At 35.8% G+C, this 21820-nt stretch overlaps 2 protein-coding genes across 3 annotated transcripts in view; one reads left to right on the forward strand and one right to left on the reverse strand.

Annotated features, from left to right (window-relative positions):
- The first annotated feature begins 1953 nt into the window (after positions 1–1953).
- Positions 1954–16581, forward strand: LOC131928239 (nuclear receptor ROR-beta). 2 transcript variants are annotated; one of them, XM_059284195.1, is made up of 7 exons: positions 1954–1997; positions 7068–7196; positions 7635–7776; positions 8112–8959; positions 9883–10111; positions 11900–12136; positions 12974–16581. In XM_059284195.1, the coding sequence occupies exons 2-7, from the start codon at positions 7071–7073 to the stop codon at positions 13255–13257; spliced, it is 1866 nt and encodes a 621-aa protein (XP_059140178.1). In that variant the 5' UTR covers positions 1954–1997; positions 7068–7070; the 3' UTR covers positions 13258–16581. The 2 variants fall into 2 exon arrangements, with proteins under 2 accessions (XP_059140178.1, XP_059140177.1); XM_059284194.1 differs by lacking the exon at positions 1954–1997 and adding an exon at positions 2261–2348.
- Positions 16582–19365: 2784 nt separating this feature from the next.
- LOC131928234 (gamma-aminobutyric acid receptor subunit alpha-6) overlaps positions 19366–21820 on the reverse strand; it is a 41943-nt gene continuing 39488 nt past the window's right edge. Inside the window, exons 8-9 of the mRNA XM_059284183.1 lie at positions 21234–21364; positions 19366–19492 (exon numbers count right to left, since the gene is read on the reverse strand). Coding sequence (XP_059140166.1) covers positions 19366–19492; positions 21234–21364 — 258 coding nt within the window. The remainder of the gene's footprint in view (positions 19493–21233; positions 21365–21820) is intronic.

Raw genomic sequence — 21820 nt, forward strand, 5'->3', positions numbered from 1 at the left:
TCTACGGCGTGTAAACTTACCGTGTGAATGTGCTAAGACTATCTAAATTTGTTCTTTATAGAAAGAGTTATAGCGCTGGGACGCTGTACACTGCCTCTCGATTTTAAAGGCTTTTTTACCCATTATTTTTCATAAAGAGTCAGAGATTTGCAGGTTGTCATAATATTTTTTTTAATTGAAGAATCTTTAGACCGAAGTTTTTACTGTCTTTGTGGCTCTGGGTTCGGATAAATTCGGCTAATCAACGTGTCTTCATTATATTACTGTTACTAAGGGGCGTAGCGAGGGGAGGGGGGGGGCGAGGGGTGCGGACCGAACCGGGTGACACCATTTAGGGGGGTGACACCAAGGCAAAAAATAGCAAAATATATAGAGAAAAACTCTAGGGGGGGGGGGGGGGGGAATTCAAATCGAAAGTTTGAGGGGGGGGGGGTGCAAATCGAAAATTTGAAAGTTTTGTCGCTGGGAAGGGTCTCTGTGCCTCTGGGGGGGGGTGACACCATTAAGTGCCGCACCGGGTGACACCCGACCTCGCTACGCCACTGCTTTTACTCAACTTTACGCTGCATGTGTTTCCATAACAAACTGCCTCTCCCCCTTTTTTTTTAGGTCGCGCTGACCGTTCGACCTACACACCTGACCAAGCGAGCACAGTATAGGCCTACACTTGCTGATATTTAAATATTTAATTTTAATGTGGTTATTTTGAGTTTTTACTTGAAAAAAAAATGACTAGATCTTCATCATTTTAAGCTTTGACACAAAATAATGATGTAGACATTCTATGATATGGTTGCAATTGTTTAAAATATTAAAAATAAACTTGAAATACCATGAATTGTTTTAGAAAATTGCCGCTTTCAATGCCCCATCCCCTCCCACTTGTTTAAAAAAAATCGATTATTTTTTATTTTTTTTTGGTGGGTGGTAGATTTTCAATAAATTTACTACGAGAACTGCTGATTTATTGTATAATCTACATTTTATGTGAATTTTTAATTTTTTTTAAAAATGATCAAATGTAAGTATTTTGTAGTTTAATTCCACATATAGACGTCCACAGTGACCCGACCCCAGTCCACACGCGTCCGCAAAAGTGTGTAGACGTCATAAATGGTAAATGGAAGACCCCAATGAAGTAATCCAATGTTTTCTCGATTAAAAGCCTTACTGAAGTAAGTGCCTGTGAAGTAATCCAATGTTTTCTCGATTTTTTCAACACTGCCTCTCCTTAAAAAACAAAAACCTCAAAATATCTTTTACTACTGCCATCATATATACAGTGGCGTTACAGGGCTTTGGATGGAGGGGGGTGGATGGACGGGACCTGAGTGACAACATAGAAGGGGGGGGGGAGAAACAAGTCGAGCGAAAATGGATAAAGTAGCATTGCATTATCCGTTAAAATTAATGCATGATTAGAGTTAATTTACATTAAACACAGAAATTGTTAACTACACCATCAAACACAGAATGGGTTAAATACAATATTAAACAGAGAAGAATTAACAACAGTTAAACTAAAACAGAAAAAGTCGAAATGCACCAATAACGCGAAAAGGTCAACTAGGGGCTTGGGGCTTACACTAACTTACAACATTAAACACAGAGATTTTAACTACAACATAAAACAGAACTGCAACCAGCTTGATTGCTGTGGTTTAATTGTTGATTTAATTAAAATACATCCATTAAGGGTTGATTAATAAACTTATCTAAGTGATTTACTCCAAATCTAAAAATTTAATTTTTTTGCGTTGTATTAGATCTAGTAATCTAGTTGATTGGTAGGTAGTGTTGGCAAAGTAAATGATCATTGCTGAATATATTATCAAGCACATATGAGATTTATAGATCTAGACTAGATCTACTGCTTCATTCAAGATCGGAATGGTTTGTGAAGGAAACGGGTTATTTTTACAATACAAGAGAGGTAACCCCGAAAAATAATTTGATACATGATCAAAATAAACCAGTTCCCTCAAGTTTTGTAAAAAGTATCACAGAACATTTTTGAATGCTTTTCTTGAAGAAATGTTAAATAATACTTTAATAAGATTTTAACTTCTCATCGACCAAGGGAAAACATAGCTAGCGTAATTAAGTAGAGCGACACATTTTAGTTAATTAGTTAGGAACGAGTGCGTAAATAATATTAAAGGTCTTAGGTTAGGCCTAGGCCTATGCTAGGCCTATGCTTCTGTAGATCTAGAATCTAGAATCTATGTATGATCATGTGACCAGTGTTAGAATTTAGAAAAACAACATGGCATCTGCCTGACGGTTTCCGTCGTATGACAAGAATTTTAAATTATAAATCTATTTTTTGGAAACCATTCTTTCCTTCGGTTTGTTTATAATCTAGTCTAGATTCTAGATCTATTTGTTCTTTAAATGTTCAACTAAGCTTATCCTCTTTAACAATTATTAAAATGTTTAATTAATTAGGGCCTACGCAATCCGACTCACTCAGAGGCAGAGCTTTTTTTTACAATTTTTTACGTTCACGGACTTGAAATCTTGATTTCTTAGCTTTCACTTTTAAATCTAGATCTGGATCTAGATCTCTAGATCTAGATAGGCCTATAGATTCTAAATCTAGACTTAGATCTAAATCTAATCTAGATTCTTGAATCTAGACTAGACTCTAGTTCTAGAATATCTCTAGAGTCTAGAATCAAGATCTTTTAGTTTTAAATCTAGAATCTAGATCTAGAACTTTACCTAATGCCCTAACTAATCAGTAGGAAGGATTGATTAAGAATTCTATTGATACCAAATTCATATTAGGCCTACTAGCTTTAATAGGAGAGGAGAAATACTTTTTTTCTGGTAATCTATCCTTTTACTATTAGGTACGTAAAGTCAGCCGAGGCTAGTAATGTGAAAAAAGGGTGACTCATCAAATTTTTGTAATTATTTCACATTTTTAGAATGGTTTTTTTATTTCAAAAGTTACAAAAATGTTTCAAACTTTCATCCACATACCTATTTTAAACAATTAGGCCTATATTTAAACTTTTCAATAATAAATAAAGATTGGTGATGTTTTTACAAGCTTTTATTTAACTCACTTCCTCGTCAGTCGTCAGTCTGTCTAGATCAAAACGCAGGAGCGAAAATTTGAACACTTCCACTTGACCGATACGGTTCACAGTTTGCACATGGGTCAAGACATGAAGACAATGCATCGTGACATTAAATTTGACTCAATTGGATGCCTAATTAATTTTTTATGAATTAATTAAAATTTTGACCGAATTAGTAGGCATGTCTATCGAACCGCACCACACGCGTCATCACGTTCAATAGCGCGTCATCACGTTTCAATTGGTGTGAATGGTTTTTAGTCATGAAACTCTAGTGTAAATAAGAAGATGTAAAGTACTAAAAAAAATTTCACAAAAAACATTTTAATAACAAGCTTTTATGTACTAATGCACTAAAAAGTAGAAAATAAATTATAGACTACTATTTAAAGAAAGAAAAGCGTGGGTCACTTTAGTATCTATTGGATACCTCTACTAATGTTTAGGAAGAGACCCACGCTTTTCTTTATAGTTTTTTAAATAGTAGTCTATAATTTATTTTCTACTTTTTAGTGCATTAGTACATAAAAGTTTGTTATTAAAACATTTTTTGTGAAAAATTTTTTATCAGATGCAACCAAGCTCATTTATTTCAGCAGCCATCTTGTAACACTGTAACAAGTATTTTGGTAACGTTTTAGCTTGAGATTCAGGGGAAACCACTCTAATTTACAGATGGCCTCTGACAATATAGCAAATCTTGCTCGCAAACAAGGCAGTTTAAAGTTAATTTCTGGCCTTCTCTGATATATTCGGTTTATTATCCAACTATCTATTATATTTGATACAAAAGTATCACAATAATATACTTGTATTAAAACCATATTAATGAGCCACCTTTCTCGCACATTACTAGCCTCAGCCGATTTTACGTCCCTAAAACGATAGATTACTTTTTTCTATTTAAAATATACGGTTTTATAAGCTCTGTAAAAAATGAAGTTTATGAAGCAAGTGGGAAAACAAAAATGAAAATTTTATAAAATACTAGCGTGACCTAATAATAAGTATGACATAATATTTTAAGAGGGTTTCATCATTACGTTACTAATCCTATATTCTTAAAATTTGGATAGATTTTATAGTTCGATGTTAAATATTATTTGGCTAATCATTTTTATTTCTAATGTTTTTTGGGTTGTTACTAATTATTTCTGCAAATCAATTCTCGCTAAACATTGTTCTACACATTTGAAAATTGATTTCTTTTTACTATTTTGTAATCATTATTTACTAATTGTCACTAATCTTCTGCAACTTTTTATATATGTTTCTAAAAAAACATTAATTACCAAAGTTGACTTAACCCTTTGAGCCCGCCAGGCCGGTAAACCGGCTTCAACAATAGGCATATATGTCCGAAAAGCCGGTTTTCCGGCCCGATGATATAGCGTCATATTCCTAGCGGCCGGTATACCGTCTAATTAAATATAATTAGCGGAAGACTGACTAAAACTGCGCATATGTCTTTTTAGTGCGTGATTATGATTCTAAAAATAGATTTTAGGAAAAGTGAAAGTGTTTACATTTCGTAGCAATGCCGCCGAAACGAAAAGCTGAGCCACAGCCATCGACTTCAGCATATAAAGTTGGTGCAAAAGATGAAGCAAAAGACCGAAATATCAACAAAAGAAGTAGAATGACTGCATCTCAGGCAATACAACTGCTTATTGATTCTGATGAAGAAGATAATATTCCTGGTCTATAGCGTGATGATAGTGACGTTGAATTTGAGACTGAACTCAGTGAAATTGAAATTGACAGTGACAATGTACGTTATAATGCACGTGGTGCCAAGGACAAAGACTTGCTGAAACGAAAAAAAACAACTGTTTACTGGTGCAAAACATGCGAAGTTTTTCTTTGCATCGGTCCGGCAGTGATAACTGTTTTGAAAGTTATCACACAAAAGTGGACTTCTGGCTATGAACTAGTATGGCCAGGTATCAATAATAACAAAACAATTACTAAATGTAAATTTGTTTCTTCTATGTTCTATCAAAACAATAATTACGTGTTCGTTTTATATACATTGTTCTGTTCATACATTGTAAACAAATAAAGAATTTCAGAATCTTGCTGCATTGTTGTTTGATCCTGAGTCTGGAAACCAAATTTGGCTTGATTATCTCAAACGGTTCAAAAGTTATAGGCAAAGTTAGAAGCAGATAAGTGAAAATTGGTTTGGCCCTGGGAGCTCAGGAAATGGGAGAAAGGGTTAAATATTTTGGCCAACAGATTCTAATAGTTGCTAATTTTATTTATATTTCAACAGCCAAAAAAATATGGCTTACAGCAGCTAATGGTTACGAAAATTAATAAACAATACTGGATAATTACTGATGCTAAATCATGAGATTACCAATTGGGCAGCTTGAAATAGCTGATTCACAAAGTGATACACTATTCTCATGTTTGAACAGCACCTCACACATATGTGGAGTTTAACTACTGACTCAGTAAATTACTAGACAGTGCTCTGTTAATGCATTAGTTTCAATTATTTTGTAGTTCAATACATCTATTAATTTAAATTATTGAATCAAATATCTATTTTCATAGATCACAGAAACGACTCATAATGTCAGCTAGTTCATTAAAAATTGTTGTTGCTGCCACAATAATTTCTGAATCTATTTTAAAAATATGTTTTGCTTTGGTATAACAAAAGCTCTTATGTATGCGATTTTAGTTAATGTTATATACCTTCTGTTTAAAAAAAAAACTTGTATGGATATTTTCTACTGAGGGTTGAAATTTTTAAAATTATTAGTCACTCTTGACTGATAATAAAGCTGTGCAATTAATAAGTACTTTTAATCCACAAACAAAGAAATGATATTCTAATCTGATGACTAAGGTTGAGTTGAAGGTTGGATTTAGGGATTGGGTTAGGATGAAGTGTCACATGTGATGGAGAATCAAATTGTAATTGTTGTTTCTCATGAGAAAGTTGTACTTGTTATAGTTTATAATTACAATAATTAATTTAGCAACACTCTAACAGGATGTTGGTTAAAGTTTAGATGTGTAGGTGTAATGACTGTATGTATACAAGATAATAAACATTAATTTCTGTCTCTGCTATATATTTTTATGTCTTTAGAATTCATTATTGCTAGTTTTAAAGAAATGTTAATGTAAGAAATAATTTACTTAGATTACTATAAACCAGACACATGGCTCTAAACAGAATGCTAATATTGATTTTGACAGATTTATTCAAGCAATTAATATTTCACCTTAGGACTTTAACTTAAAACGCCACCATGTTTGAACAAAAGGAATCGTACTATATTTCTGATTAAAATGATTTAGTTTTTACATACAAGTGTTTACAAAATTGAAATGAGATGCCTGTGAGTGAAAATAATAAATGTTATTTTGTAATGTGGGTAAAGTATGGGAAGGGGAGGGTACACCAGGTCATCAAAATGTAATCCAACAGGATTAAAAGCATTAAATATACCGGTAGTCAACTCAACTTGAAGAAATTTATGTTTAACTTTTAAGTGATGCTATTTTATGGCAAATACTAAAGAACTTTGTAATGGTTACCATTTGATCTGGTTATAAGAGTCAAAGTTGAATCCAGTTCAAGTCTAAGGCCAATGCCAGTTTTGTTCATAATTTTATTTTCTTTACATTGAGTGGGCAATTTCATGACAAAGATGTCATTAAGAAGTCCTACTTTCCTTCAGTGAACAGATGTTTGTAGAAAATTGATAACTTTTTTGGATGTTTAAGGGTTTTTAATTAGACTTACACTTTATTACTCAGTGACATTGTTAAGAAAGAAATTGTTTTAAAGATGATCTTGTCAAAAGGGTTGTTGTTTAGAATATGCGGTTTTAAAACAGTTTGTAGACTTTATATACATATCTTGCTACTGATTAATTTCATATCATTTCTGAAATTATCCTATTTTAAATGGGTACTAATTGTATTCTAATCAGATTGTTGATTTTCTTGTTTCAGAAAATGGGTAGAAAAAGAAAACAGGTAGACCCAGAAAACAACTCCAAAACAAATCTCCCTCCATGTCGGGTGTGTGATGCCCCTGGTGCAGGCTTCCATTATGGGGCCAACACTTGTGAAGCTTGCAAGGTAAAACATCACACTGATCAGTTCAGTTTGTCTTCAGTTGTGAACTTTTGCCCTTTAGTGTGCTTAATGTTATGTAGATTGCACATGCTTGGTCTAGCAGGAATAGGAAGAAAACAGGATGTTATATCACTGTTTATTACCATATTTGTTGTCCAGAAGAAAGATAACATGACCCCATACACTCGTGCTTGAGATGATGTATGTAAAGAAAAACACAATTTAATGAGAAGAAAATAATTATGCGATGTACCTAATTTATTTATTAATTTTAATAATTAATTAAAAAATAGGTAAGAAAAAATAAAATTTTCCCCTTTTCCTTTATTGTGCTATGAAAAATAAACAGTTGTTAAAAAATGTTTCTTTACTTTAGAAGAAATTGATTTTAGCATTTTTTTTTAACATTATCCAGATATTTCATTTTCTCTTTGTGCTCAGGGTTTCTTTCATCGAAGCTTGAAGCTTCATGATCAGTACAAATGTGATAATGATGGCCAGTGTGTTATTGAACACGGGAAAGATAAGCTGTGTCAAAAGTGTCGCTATCAGAAGTGTCTTATGGTCGGTATGGGTAAAGAAGGTATGTAGTTATGTTTTAAGAACTACTAGTACATAACATAACAGGTTTTTTAAAATCTTTATTATACAGTTGTTGAATCCTCTGTAAACTTCAAGATGCTTAGATTTACAAATTTAGTTGCTTAAGTTAGTTATAATATAAAATTAAAGTTAGTCACTTCTTTCCCTTTTCAACTCTTCCGGATATTTAAAGTAAAAAATATATTATAAAAGATAGCTTTTTGCATAATATAGTAGCCTATCAAACATAACTCTTCTTACTTGGTTCTACCTCAGTCCTGTCGTGGCACAAAAATACCGTAATATTTTGTAATTTACCTGTCACTTGTATTTCAGCTATAAAAACTGGCAGATACACATCTGTGAAACGGACCAACGACATCCTGGAAGTCAAGAAACTACAGCGAACCGTCCAGGTTCCAACCGGGGTAACAAACTCCAGTCAGATTTTGAAACTGCTGAGAAGTCCACGCATGGACACAGACTCAGGGAGCCAAAACTCTTGTGATAGCCAAATTGCATATCATGCATCCAGCCTCAACAATGCCTTCCCCACAGTGACTGACAGTGTATATGTAAACAGCCCAAATTTCACAATAAAACTGGAACCACAAACAACAAACCCTCAGTCACCTTTGTTGACATTACTGACATCGTCACCAGTTTCACAACCGCCGTGTCAGGATCGCCGTGAAAAATCACCATCCATGCTGGAATCTAATTCGTCCGTTTTATCCCCCCTGGCTGTCCTATCAGCTACCGCCACAGCTGTTCTGTCATCCTCGTTAACAACTCAGTCGTTTATAAATCATCCGTCAGACACCTCATACGAACAGTTACCCCTGTCGTCAGTCAACTCCACCCCTGTCTCGTCGCCCGCTACCTGCTGCAACGACCACTTCCAGTGTACATCCTCCCCGTTCTCCTCCGGCACCAGCGGCCCTTTATCAAACTCTTCCTCCTCTTCTTCAACGTGTGTCAGCTCTCAGATAGCAAGTTCAGACTTTCTCGGCACTTTCTGTGATTCCTGTGGGTGTAACCTGGAGAACAAGGACGTGTCCCTGCTGTACCAGGACAAGGAGAAGGTGGTCAGGATGCTGGTGGAGGCCCATGAATGTTTTGTTGTGCCTGTCTTTGGTCGCTTGTCTCCGGAGGAACAGCTGAGGCAGCAGATAGAGCACATTGTAAGTAATTTCTCTAATCACACCATATATCACATCACTTAATCTTTGTTTCACATATATTAGATTTAAATTTTAATAAATTTAAAAAACAGTTGCTAAAAACTTATGTGTTGATTTATTAGATTTTGGAAAAATTTTGTTTCAGTTATTGAGGTAGTGTATATTTTGAAACCTGGACAAAACCTTATATTGTAATACAAACTTTTGTAATTTTTTCTTTCTTTTAGAATTATTTCAATTTATTTTATATACACATTTTTACATTTTATCAAACCATTTCAGAGCAATATCAATAGGTCTGTAAATTAAGCCAATTCTTAGACTTCGTATTCTCCATCTATTGCCACATATCAACACAAAGAGCCAGTCTTCTCCCTCTTACAATGTCACAACCATTCTATTCTCCCTCCACTCAGCCATAATTAATGAAGGGAAATTAACATGTTTTTTAACTTCTGTCCTTGAGAATTAAAAATCTCTGTTATGTTACATTTCCTGAACCCACTCCCCCCAAGGAGCACAACATTACAAAATTCAGACTCACTACTTTCTTAGGTGTGTGATGTCATTTATTAATGGTCCCTAGTCAAAGATTTTGTGAATTGTGCTGTTTCTACTCAGTGCTTTTGTTAGAATAAATGGCGGCATTTTTTATTGACAAATTAAGAGTTTATGTAACAAAAAATGGTTTTCACACAATGATAATTTTTTAAGAAAACATTTACAAAATTCATTACCTAATTTACACTAATATCTTTTTCAGCAGTTATTTAAAAAATGAATCAACTCCAACACTAAATAACCTGTTTTGGGTATTTTTAGAATTTTCTGCCTTCATCAGCACTTTATATTTTGCATAAATTTTATAAAATTATTTGGTTAATTCTTGTGGCATTTATTATTCCAACTCTTTTACTCTGCAGGAACATTGTAAACTCCACTCAGAAATATTTGGCACTCTGCCAAAGCTCCCAGATCATGAATATGATTATATCTTTGCCACGACAGGTCTTGACACTGACGGACGTCAACATCGTTTTCACAGAGTTAGCATTTATTTAGAGAATGTCATTAGGGGCATGGTGAAGTTTGCTAAAGCCATACCTGGCTTTGGCAAGGTGTCCACTGTAGACAAAGTCAACCTTATTAAATGTAAGTTGTGCTTGCTGCTGTATATTAATTGTTGTATCGTTCTGTAATATTCAAATGTGATTGTTAATCTTGTTAATGGGAGTCAGTCATATGCTTTTATACTTGTGTAACTGTGTAAAAGTAATTGTTAATTTTATCAATAGGAAGCTTGTTGGTGGCTAAATAACTTTAAGTTTTTTAGAATTTTAACTGACAAAGAAATTTAATTGATCCATGTACCTCAAATATATAATTGTTAAAATTGATCACTGTTCCTGTCCTAGGCGCTTTAAGTCTAATGTTGCAGCTTGAATGAATAAATAAGCCTGTAGATGAAAAGTTGTATGCAGACTGTTAGATATTAGTCAAAATATATCCGAGATTGCTGCCCTTAGACATTCTGCCAATTAATACTAATAGTTTCGCTGTCTGTGTATGTATGTATCTATCTATCTGACAAGAACGCTCTGTCTGACAAGAACGCTCTAGAGAAAACATAAGCAAAAATTCTATCTGACAAGAACGCTATAGAGAAAACACAAGGAAATTAAAAACCTGCAAAGTAATTCGAAAAACGAAGTATGACGTCGCCACATTTAGCACAGAGTCAAGCCGGAGAGTGCACACAGTAATATGACGTCATTGATTATCGAGTAAACATTGAATACAAAGGCAATTTTGTCTAATCTAAGTGGTTTGCGTGAAGAGTTTCTTTCATACAATTCTTCGGGTAGAGGCGAAGCCCCATCCCCGCGTAAGAACGTCTGAGCCCCCCCCCCCCCTCCCCAACTCAAAAGAAATTTCCTCATCGATACTCTATAATAAAATTACCGCCTAATTAATGTGTCTAATCTAAAAAGTGGTTTTCTTGCAATTTCTTTAATGCAATTCTTCGCGTAGTGGCTATGCGCGACACCAGTGTTTCTTTCAGACTTTTTCCTCCCCTGAGAGGGGTGGGGGTACTTGAAATTTTCGGGGGCGGGGGTAGAATTTTCGGGGAGGGGGCGGACACTGGAAAAAGTATATAATTATATTTCGTTGAATGGGACGGTAGACATGTTTTTTTTTTTTGGGGGGGGGGGGGGGGGGGGGGGGGGTGGTGTGGGGTGGGGTGGTTTTAGTTTAGACTTTTTCCTCCCCAGAGAGGGGTGGGGGTACTTGAAATTTTCGGTGGCGGGGGTAGAATTTTCGGGGAGGGGGTGGACACTGGAAAAAGTATATAATTATATTTCGTTGAATGGGACGGTAGACATGTTTTTTTTTTGGGGGGGGGGGGGGGGGTGGTTTTACTTTAGACTTTTTCCTCCCCGGAGAGGGGTGGGGGTACTTGAAATTTTCGGTGGCGGGGGGTAGAATTTTCGGGGAGGGGGCGGACACTGGAAAAAGTATATAATTATATTTCGTTGAATGGGACGGTAGACATGTTTTTTTTTGGGTGGGGGTGGTGTGTGTGTGGGGGGGGGGGGGGTGGGGTGGTTTTAGTTTAGAGAAAAGAGACAGCACTATCAGCCTAGCGCCCGTTGTGTCCTTCCTCAACGGGCCATTTTTCTCGTATCTTCAATATTCTTAGTAGAAATCAATTCTTATATGAAATTAACAAGAGCTAATACCATGTCAAGTGGAATGATTAACAACTATAATGAAAGAACCATTATTACACAGCTACTTTGATGAGGCAATCAAGAATAAAATTAGACTAATTATTTGTATTCTGTCATGAATGTAACTGCATGTATATTCTCAAAATGCCAACGCTTTTAAAACTTGTTTCTTTATGTTTATAAAACCTTTTGGAAATGACTTTTACAGATTCTCGTCAAGAGTTTGTGAGTTTCTCCATGTACCCTTCACTGAACCCTGAACTGAAGGTGATGAAGGGGGTGGACAATGAATGGAAGTGTGAGATTGACATGGTGAAAGCCTGCAACCTGGAATGCTTCAGGGACTTCCTGTACAAGCAGCTGCAGTTCTACCAAAGTCTGCAGAACCTTGACTTGTCAGAAGAAGAGCAAGTTGTTGTTAAAGCCATTCTGATTATGGCCCCTGGTAATGGGATTTCAAAATTTCTTTTTATTGACGTTTTGTTTACAGATTTTTTTTTTGACTGTACAAATTTGTTAGGAGTTTAGAAAATGTTGAATAATAATTAATATTACATCATTCGTTATTGTTAGACAGTTAAACTTTCTGAAAGTTAGGTACACTGTTACAAAACCCAATGGTTCATGCGGCAGGTGAAGTAGAGTTTACCCGTTTCCTTGTACTGGGCATGTGAAGGGATAGTGTGGTCAACACTATGCCCAGCTGCCTTTACTTTTCCTAAAATTAGTCAGGTACCCATTAGAAGGGTAGACTCGGGTACGTCCTACACACTCGACCCCAACACGTAAAGGGAAGGAATGTCTGAAATCACTGACCCAAAAGTTTGAGTTTACAAGGCCAAGCCTTCTAGAGTCCACCCAGCTTTAATGGGTACCTGATTTGTGCAGGATGGAAGTAAATGGGTCTGGTGCTCTCTACTCTATCACAACGTTTTAAAATCAGAAAAACAATATAATTTTATACCCCATTGACATTGTGGCCTTGAACTGTACTTTGAACAATGAAGAGGAAGATAATTAATTTTTGTAAATACATAATTTTTAAAGGATAACTAGTAGCTATTGTCAAGGGAGGTAACAAATAGATATTTACAATATAATAATTAATTCTTTTTTGTGTTGGGCTTATTTCTTCAAAGGAAATAAATCAAATTATTTATTTGAATTTCCTACAATGTGTTTTTTTTTCATTATGTTCAAGTTATTTAAACTGTTATTCTATTTTTTTAAAAATTTAAACAATTCCAAACGCTTTTAAAAACTCTAATGTCTTTATTTACAGATCGTACAGTACCAGTTTATTCAGCTCTGGTTGAAGAGATTTACTGGCACCTGGTCCAGAGCCTGTTGCACCTCCTGTCCCTCCGGCACCAGAAGCCCAACATCAAGTTTGCCCAGATTATGGGTAGGATCACTGAGGCCAGGACACAGACCCAGAGCAGCATAGGCTTCATCAAGAACTTCAAGATTGAGAAGTACTCCAAGATGATGGAGAACCCCCTGCTCCGAGAAATGTTGGCTGGTATTGTTTTTGATTTTAAGGATGATGGCAATGTGTCAGACTAATGTCAGCAGTGTGTCTACACTAAAGACAGCAATGTGTCAGACTAATGTCAGCAGTGTGTCAAGACTATTGACGGCAATGTGTCAAGATTAATGATGGCATTGTGTCAAGACTAATGACTGCAATATGTCATACCAGTGACAGCAATGTGTCAAGTCTTATGAAGGCAATGTGTCTAGACAGACTAATGACTGCAATTTTTCTGGCTGATATAGGAATGTGGCTATGTGTAAGACTAATGGCAGTGTGTGAAACTCATGATTGCAAATGTGTCACAGTAGAGTAACTACAGCAGTGTGTCACCCAAATGCAGCAATGTGTCCAAAATAGGAATGTGTCTAATGATGCAAACGTGTCAGAGTGATGACTGTGGTGTGTCAGACTAATGCAGAATATTGCGGCATTGTACAAAGATTGTTGTAGGATGTGATCTGTTGGACATTCCAGTTCAATTTTTTTCTATGTGGATGCTAAAATCAAATTTCATATTCATCATTGGCTATGTAAATACCCCATTGAACATTATCCCAACCAAAACATATTACTTAAATATCATTGTTATATCAAAATACACCATAGCTTTGTACATTTCTAATTCCTCTGTTATATCAAAATACACCATAGCTTTTTACATTTCTAAATCCTCTTGAATTCACTGTTTTTAAATCTGGTCTATTCATCAGACTGGTCTCTATACTTGTGTGTGTGTACATTTATATACTGCCTAATCAAAGATCTCTTAGTTGTTGTTATAAAGCTGTAGAATATTAATAATTTATTCATATTTGGAAACTTTGTGTTTATTTCAGTTCTTAATTAAGATATAGAACTTGAGTTTTAACTTTTATTTTCAGTTACCTTGTATAACATTTTAATTATTTTTCACAAATTAACATATATTTCTGTTAATTTTTTCAACATAATTCATTTTGTGAGTGTTAAGCAATCAGTCCACATTTCTTTTTGTTAGTACAGGTATATCTTGATGGTCATCTTTTTTTAAATAATTGAGTGAAATATAATTTGTATATCTTCACTGTATACTTTAAACTGATAGATGTTCATTCACATCTATAGGTTTTTGTTTTTATTTTACTATTTGAGTGTGAATTAGTGGTCACAATTATAAAACAAGAATTTACAAATAATAGAAGTTATGGAAAAAAATGTAGTCAGATCAAGACACTTTCTTTCTTTACATACTTTGGGTGGGCGCATTTGACGATCATTGAAATTAGTTATTCTTTTTTTTAATTTTTCTGAAACAGATCTTGTCTGTATTTTAGCTTATTCTACTTGCATTTCTTTTAAGTTAAGCTTTTGTTTTGAATTTTAAAAAAAATAATATTGTCATTAGAATTAGGAAATAGCCTGTTAACATTGAACCAAATCTAATGCCAAGCTATCAGTGTTTGTCTGAGAACTTAATGAGCTAATCTTTTATCAAATGTTATTTGGTATGAAAACACACCAGTGCTATAGTTGTTGAGGTGTTTGTTGATGTCTGAGGATAGATACTGTGAAGTATTGTTCTAACACATCTTGGTCTGTGATATCTGTTGACTTTCTGTCTAGAGACACTTTTCCTGTGTTGTGTTGTGAGATCAAGTTGTCTTCATACTGTAGCTCATCTCTTGTTTAGTGATTTAGTCTCATACCAAATATGTACATGGGGATACATTAGCTGGAACCCATTATGGTAGGCTGTTTCACAAGGGAAAATTATAGCACATTTTTGTAACTTAAGATATAGGCTGCTTGCTAAGATTTAAATAGTTATTTCTGAAGACATTTTCATATTTCTCTTTGTAAATTTTTATAATAATTGATATAGGTCTGCTAAGATATAAATGTTTTTACTGAGCACATTTTGACTGTTTTTTTTTTTAACACTTTTATATAAATCTATATCAAACCAAAATTATAAGTCGGATGACATTAAAATTTCAAAGACTGTTAATTTAGTTTTTAAAACTGTACTTATTCATCTACTTGTTAATGAGCCATTTGAGTGATCTTGATCCATATTATTTTTGTTAATACTAATAGTAGCGTGCTATTGAAGTGTGGTTTGAAAAATTCAAAACATGACCCTTTAGGAAAACATGATCCACTTGTAAAACTTTGGGGGTTTGGAATATATTTTTCTTGTCACCCTGAGCCTAACTGTATGTGTTATTTCATGACAACACACAAACAGTGATCAACATCAACCTACTTATTCAAGGGAGTTAACATGTCGTATTTGCTACCTCCCTTGACAATAGCTACTAGCTATGCTCATAAAAATTATGTATTTACAAAAATTAATTATTTAGCTGCCTTCTAACATATATTGTAACTTTATTAATCACATTTAGACTTGCTAAGTTCTGTGTGGTTATCTATTATACAAAAAAATATTGCACATATTTATCTCTGTGTTTAGCATAATTTCATAAAACTTTTACTACTTATTTAAAAAATTAAAACTATTGACAGCAACATGTAAATAGTATAATATAATAATCCTGAGATTACTGCATTATTTAACTTTTTTGCACATATAAAAATATCTACCAGAATATTGTAATAATAGTTCTAATTTGGTAGATTGTATGGATATGTTTCTGTGTGAATGCTGCCAACATTGATAGCTCTAAGTTGTTGAACTTAGTTGATGGATATGTAGGGTGTGAATGATGGCAATGCTTAGGTTATTCTTAACTGTAGAGATTGTGTTGTGCTGGCCAGTTAAGCTGCCAAAATGCCTGTCATGTTGCCAGTTAAGATTAATGATAAATGCAGATGTGGTGTTGCTTGTGCCTAACTTAGTTTACTGTAGTTGGGGTTGTGTTTAGTTTCTGGTGTTTATTGTCTCAAACTATCACATGACTAAATAACTTGTCAAAAATATTTGTATTTAAATCTGAGTTGAGTGGACTGGGCAATGAAGAAAAAAAAACACACACATATTAGCGGGTTAAAAGCACAATTTGTAGTTGTTTTTTTTTTAACTGCATGAAAATCAACACATCTTTTTTAAATAATGTAGCTAGTGTTTGTACCTAAAAACTTTTAAAAACACAATATTTAGTCTTCTGTGGTCATATGTTTGGTTATTTCCCTTGTTACTTAATATTTTGTTTGTTATCTCCCCTGTGACTTCCTTGTTTCCAGTGCTTAGGTTACAATTTTTGTCTTATGGTTGTCTTGTACTTGGTGCACATAGTTCAATAACCTCTGCTGACTTAACATTCAATAACTTTTATCAAGTGTACAATTCATTCAAACATGTATACTATGTCAATAGATAATAGAAATGTAATAAAACATATTTAATTGTTTTCCTGGCTTTCTCTTGTGTGTTTTCATGCTCATTAAAAAATTAAGACAGAATTTTGTTTTATATAATGAGATGCAACATCAACCACTCTAAATTGATATAGTCAAGTACATAAGCTTTAAAGGTCAATACAATTTAAAATATAATTATTACTATCATAGTCAAGTACATAAGCTTTAAAGGTCAATACAATTTAAAATATAATTATTACTATCAATATAATGAAATAAGAGTACTATTCTAGTTATGGTTTTATTTTTTATAACTGCTAAGACATAATAACCTACATTTAGGTACATTATTATTTTTATCAAAAGACAATGGGAGCCCTGTATGTACTACCAGACAGTGGGAGCCCTGTATGTACTACCAGTCACAGTGGGAGCCCTGTATGTACTACCAGACAGTGGGAGCCCTGTATGTACTACCAGACAGTGGGAGCCCTGTATGTACTACCAGACAGTGGGAGCCCTGTATGTACTACCAGACAGTGGGAGCCCTGTATGTACTACCAGACAGTGGGAGCCCTGTATGTACTACCAGACAGTGGGAGCCCTGTATGTACTACCAGACAGTGGGAGCCCTGTATGTACTACCAGACAGTGGGAGCCCTGTATGTACTACCAGTCAGACAGTGGGAGCCCTGCATGTACTACCAGACAGTGGGAGCCCTGTATGTACTACCAGTCAGACAGTGGGGGAGCCCAGTATGTACTACCAGAAAATGGGAGCCCCGTATGTACTACCAGACAGTGGGAGCCCTGTATGTACTACCAGACAATGGGAGCCCCGTATGTACTACCAGACAGTGGGAGCCCTGTATGTACTACCAGTCAGACAGTGGGAGCCCTGCATGTACTACCAGACAGTGGGAGCACTGTATTCCTGTGTAAACTGTCTGTATGGCTTTGCATCATAAACTAGACCTGTCAGTGTATTCGTGAATTGACCACTATGGTGTTATTAATGTAATGCCTGACCCTAGATACATCGATGTATGAACAGTATGACCCCAGACCCATCGTTACATGTCCTGTCTGACCCAAAGACATGAGTGGGATTTTTGTGTGACCCACCGATGTAGGTACTTTCTGACCCCTGACTCACAGACGTGTGTTCTGTCTGACCCCTGACCCACAGACGTGTGTACTGTCTGACCCCTGACCCACAGACGTGTGTTCTGTCTGACCCCAGACCCACAGACGTGTGTACTGTCTTACCCCTGACACTAAGATGTGTGTACTGACTGACCCTTGACACAGATGTGTGTAATGTCTGACCCCCTTCTCCACGAACGTGTGTACTGGCTGACCCCTGACCCACGGACGTGTGTAATGTCTGACCCCTGCTCCACGAACGTGTGTACTGGCTGAGCTATCAATGGCTGTGCTATCTGTCCGACCTAAAAATGTGAAAAAGTTCATGTCCAAGGCCACTAAAAAAAACGCTAATAATATTGCTATCGATTGCATAACGATACTTGAATTGACGCACACTGTTCTAATCTAATCTCATGTAATTAATTCATTACATTTTTTTGACAAGTTATCTGGACGCTGCACCTCATCCACATTTTTAAAACGATTACTCACTTAAAAGTAACTACAAACTCTGCCCACTAAATCTTCACCACCATTACTCATCTAAAAATCACTACATTCTCGGCCCATTAAATCTTAACCACGATTACTTATCTAGAAGTAACTTCAAATTCGGCAAACAATAACTTAACCACGATTACTCATCTAGAAATCACTACATACTCGGCCCACTAAATGTTAAGCTAACCAGTTTGATAACCATAAACCCAAGTACGCATACTTGATGCAGATAATAAAAATACTTTAGTGACGAGCTGTATTCTTAATCGCAGCAGAGTATTTTAATTTGTATTGTGGAGGGGGAGAGGGGCGTTTTTATGTGTCCAGGACACTACACCCTGTCAATCACGTTCTCCCGGTAATGTCCTGCACCACTTTAAAAAGCGATTGGGTTGTTTACCCCAATTTATAAAAGAGGGTTGGGGGTCATACATAAATGACGTCACGCTTTTTTGGGACGATTTTTACCTCCCCTCCGTCACACATCGTCACAAATAGCCAGGCCCTCCCCCTAAATTCACGTCACACATCAACCTACAAAAATATTGTCTGAACTCTGTCAACATAGAGTATTTTAATCAAGTCCTATTACAATTTATTTAAACAGATTTCCAAAACGCGAGATAACGGCTAAAACTCGTTTTCTTAAAACGGCTAAAACTAGTTTTCTAACATTGCTTTTTATAATGCAAAAGGCCGAGCCCCCCCCCCCCCACCCGAACGAAATGGAATGTATATAGAAAACATACTTTTACCAGAGTCCCCCCCCCCCCCCGGAGAAAAAAGTCCGGAAGAAACACTGACCATCTAAACCCCCTTCCCCCCCCCCCCTCATCACACACCGTAACAAAATTACGGACCCCCACCCTCCCCCCTACGAGTTTGACGTCATTTACGGACGACCCCTTGGGTATTCATTATTATATGTACACATACAGGCGAATACATTCGGGACCATTTTCTAGCACTAATTCAAACACACAAGTTTACTTACACAATCTATCTTAAGATGTACACACTCAATAATTATTGTATAAGTACACACACATACAAACATTTATTCACACTGGCATACTTTATTTACATCAGTCCACAACATTGATAACGTCGTTAACCAGCATCGCGCCTAGCAGTTCACTGATGCAAGCAATATAGCCTACATTGTATGGGCCAGACAGGGGAAGCTACCAGTAGGACATCCAATAAACAATGTTGAGGCCACAGAAGACGACAGGAAACATAACTCTCGCCACTTTGTCAATTTTACTCACACTGTTCAAGCCTAAAGAGTTCCTGACATTCTTGTTAAATCTAAGAAAAAAAAAAAAAAAGAAATTGAAAGTCTGTCTATGATATGAAAAATTAGCATGTTATATCCGTGTACAAAATATTCTTTGTTTAATTTACAAGAAAATAAAAAACAGTGAAAACAAAAAGCAACAACTAATAATAACAATAGTCAAGACGGCGTAATAACCTTAGTCAGAAGACGGCGTAGGTTATTGCTACTGAATGAATAATCACTGATCGCAACTCAAATTTTTTTACTTTCTCGTGTGCAAAATAATAGAAATTAAGTTTTTCACAATTCTCGACGTTTTACATTTCCCTTAGTTAAAAACTCTCTTCCACCCCCCCTCTCTCCCTCTCTCTCTCTCTCTCTCTCTCTCTCTCTCTCTCTCTGCCTCTCTCTTTCTCAAATCTGTAGTTCTATATCAACTTTTCCGGTAACCGGAAGTTGAACTTTTTCAAAAGCCTATAACTTGAGTACTGTTTCAGGGAGATAGAAGAATTTCGCATATAAGTAAAAGATCTAATTCTCTGCCTTCTGTCAAATTTTGAGTGATTTTCCGTTGACCGGATACAGTACTTTACGCTATTTATGATTTCTAAAAAAAAACGCATATGTATTTATTAAGTAGCCTACTAATAATTAGCACTATTAAACACACATTGCTTTCTGTTTACTTGGTGCACTATTCTTTTTTTCTACGAAATTCTATTCTATTTTTAAAAGTTTAAGCAATTAAAAATGGATTAAAAATCATATCTATATCCCGAGTTGCCATTCCACGTAGGTGTTATATAAGAATATTCTAGAAAGTCTAGTGGGTATCACTCCCACCTTATTTTTATAATAATTTTATCAAAATTTATAGTGATATTAAATTTGTTTTATGTTTAGAGTGTGTAAAAATGTAAGTCTAATTAACACAACATGCTCTCGTTTTATACTGGATGATCCTAGAAATTCAATGTTAAAATGCGACAAGGGGCTATTTATACAGTTCCACCGAGGCACAAAAAGCATTGACAAGAATTCAACTGGGATAGATTATATTGACTGCCACCCCTCCCCTACTCCCCTTCCAGGCCAGATGGTGAGTGGGGAAAATGAAGTAGATTTCACCTGTTTTTTTATTACCCCAGCCTTTGAAGAAATAGTATAGAAAGTTCCATGCCTAGTGACCCTTACTTTCCCTAACGAAACTCAGGCACCCATCATAGCTGGGTAGACTCAGCGAAGTCGTACCCGAAATTGGAATCTGAGTAATTTTACGCACCTCACATATTACACACATTATACACATTGGTGCCTTTAGTGTATTTTTTTCGCAAATTCTTAGTTTTTCAGGGGGGGGGGGGGTGAGCTTCCAACCCTACCCTAAAATCATTATAACTAAGAAACGAAAGGGTAAAAAAAGAGGAGCTAGCCTGTGGCTTTTGAAGCTCATTATAAGAAGTAAAAAGGGGGCTAACCTGTGACTTTTGGTGCTCATTATAAGAAGTAAAAAAGGGGGATAACCTGTGGCTTTTGGTGCTCATTATAAGAAGTGAAAAAGGGGGCTAACCTGTGGCTTTTGGTGCTCATTATAAGAAGTGAAAAAGGGGGCTAACCTGTGGCTTTTTGGTGCTCATTATAAGAAGTTAAAAAGGGGGCTAACATGTGGCTTTTGGTGCTCATTAGAAGAAGTAAAAAAAGGGGGCTAACCTGTTGCTTTTGGTGCTCATTAGAAGAAGTAAAAAAAAAGGGGGGGGGGGGAGAGCTAACCTGTGACTTCTAGTGCTCATGATACAACGCCACATCTTCATCAGGCAGGAAAATGCTGACTCGACCTCTTCATGCTCAGGGTTTTCATGGTTGGTTTCACCCGAGTCGAATCCTTCGTCCTCATCCTCGTCCTATGGGGGACACACAGTCTCGTTAAAACGAGTATGTAATTTTAATTTATTACATTTATTACATTTTAACTAAGTGGCTTCCACAGCAATGGGACAATGGCTAGATAAATAAATATATCAGAAAAGCAGTCAGTAAACAATACAGTTGTAATCTTAGAAATTCGGCTTGGACTAAAGCCCAACCAGATTCCAACAATCAGAGATGGGCGGACTCTTAACAAAATAAATAAATCACATTTTAGACGATGTTATACAACATGTCATACGTCACTTAAATTATTTAAATATCGTCTTCTTGTTTTAAACCCAGTAGTTCCCGTAGCAGTGACAATGCATCCATCTCATCCCAGCTCACAAAAACAAACACGTTGCAGAAAGGCTAAACACAAAACACACCCACGCCACCACCCCCCCCCCCCCCCCCCCCCAGCTCACAAAAACAAACACATGTTGCAG

This window comes from Physella acuta, unplaced genomic scaffold (assembly GCF_028476545.2).
Source record: "Physella acuta isolate Inbredline_101_S28 unplaced genomic scaffold, ASM2847654v3 ptg001479l, whole genome shotgun sequence".
NCBI lineage: Eukaryota > Metazoa > Mollusca > Gastropoda > Physidae > Physella > Physella acuta.

Bases quoted from the DNA above. Each gene is read 5' to 3' on its own strand.
- LOC131928239 (XM_059284194.1), top strand. From the start codon at position 2,295: ATGACAAGAATTTTAAATTATAAATCTATTTTTTGGAAACCATTCTTT. The intron at 2,349-7,067 runs GTTTGTTTATAA...TTCTTGTTTCAG, and splicing joins GGAAACCATTCTTTCCTTCG to AAAATGGGTAGAAAAAGAAA. The intron at 10,112-11,899 runs GTAAGTTGTGCT...TGACTTTTACAG, and splicing joins CAAAGTCAACCTTATTAAAT to ATTCTCGTCAAGAGTTTGTG.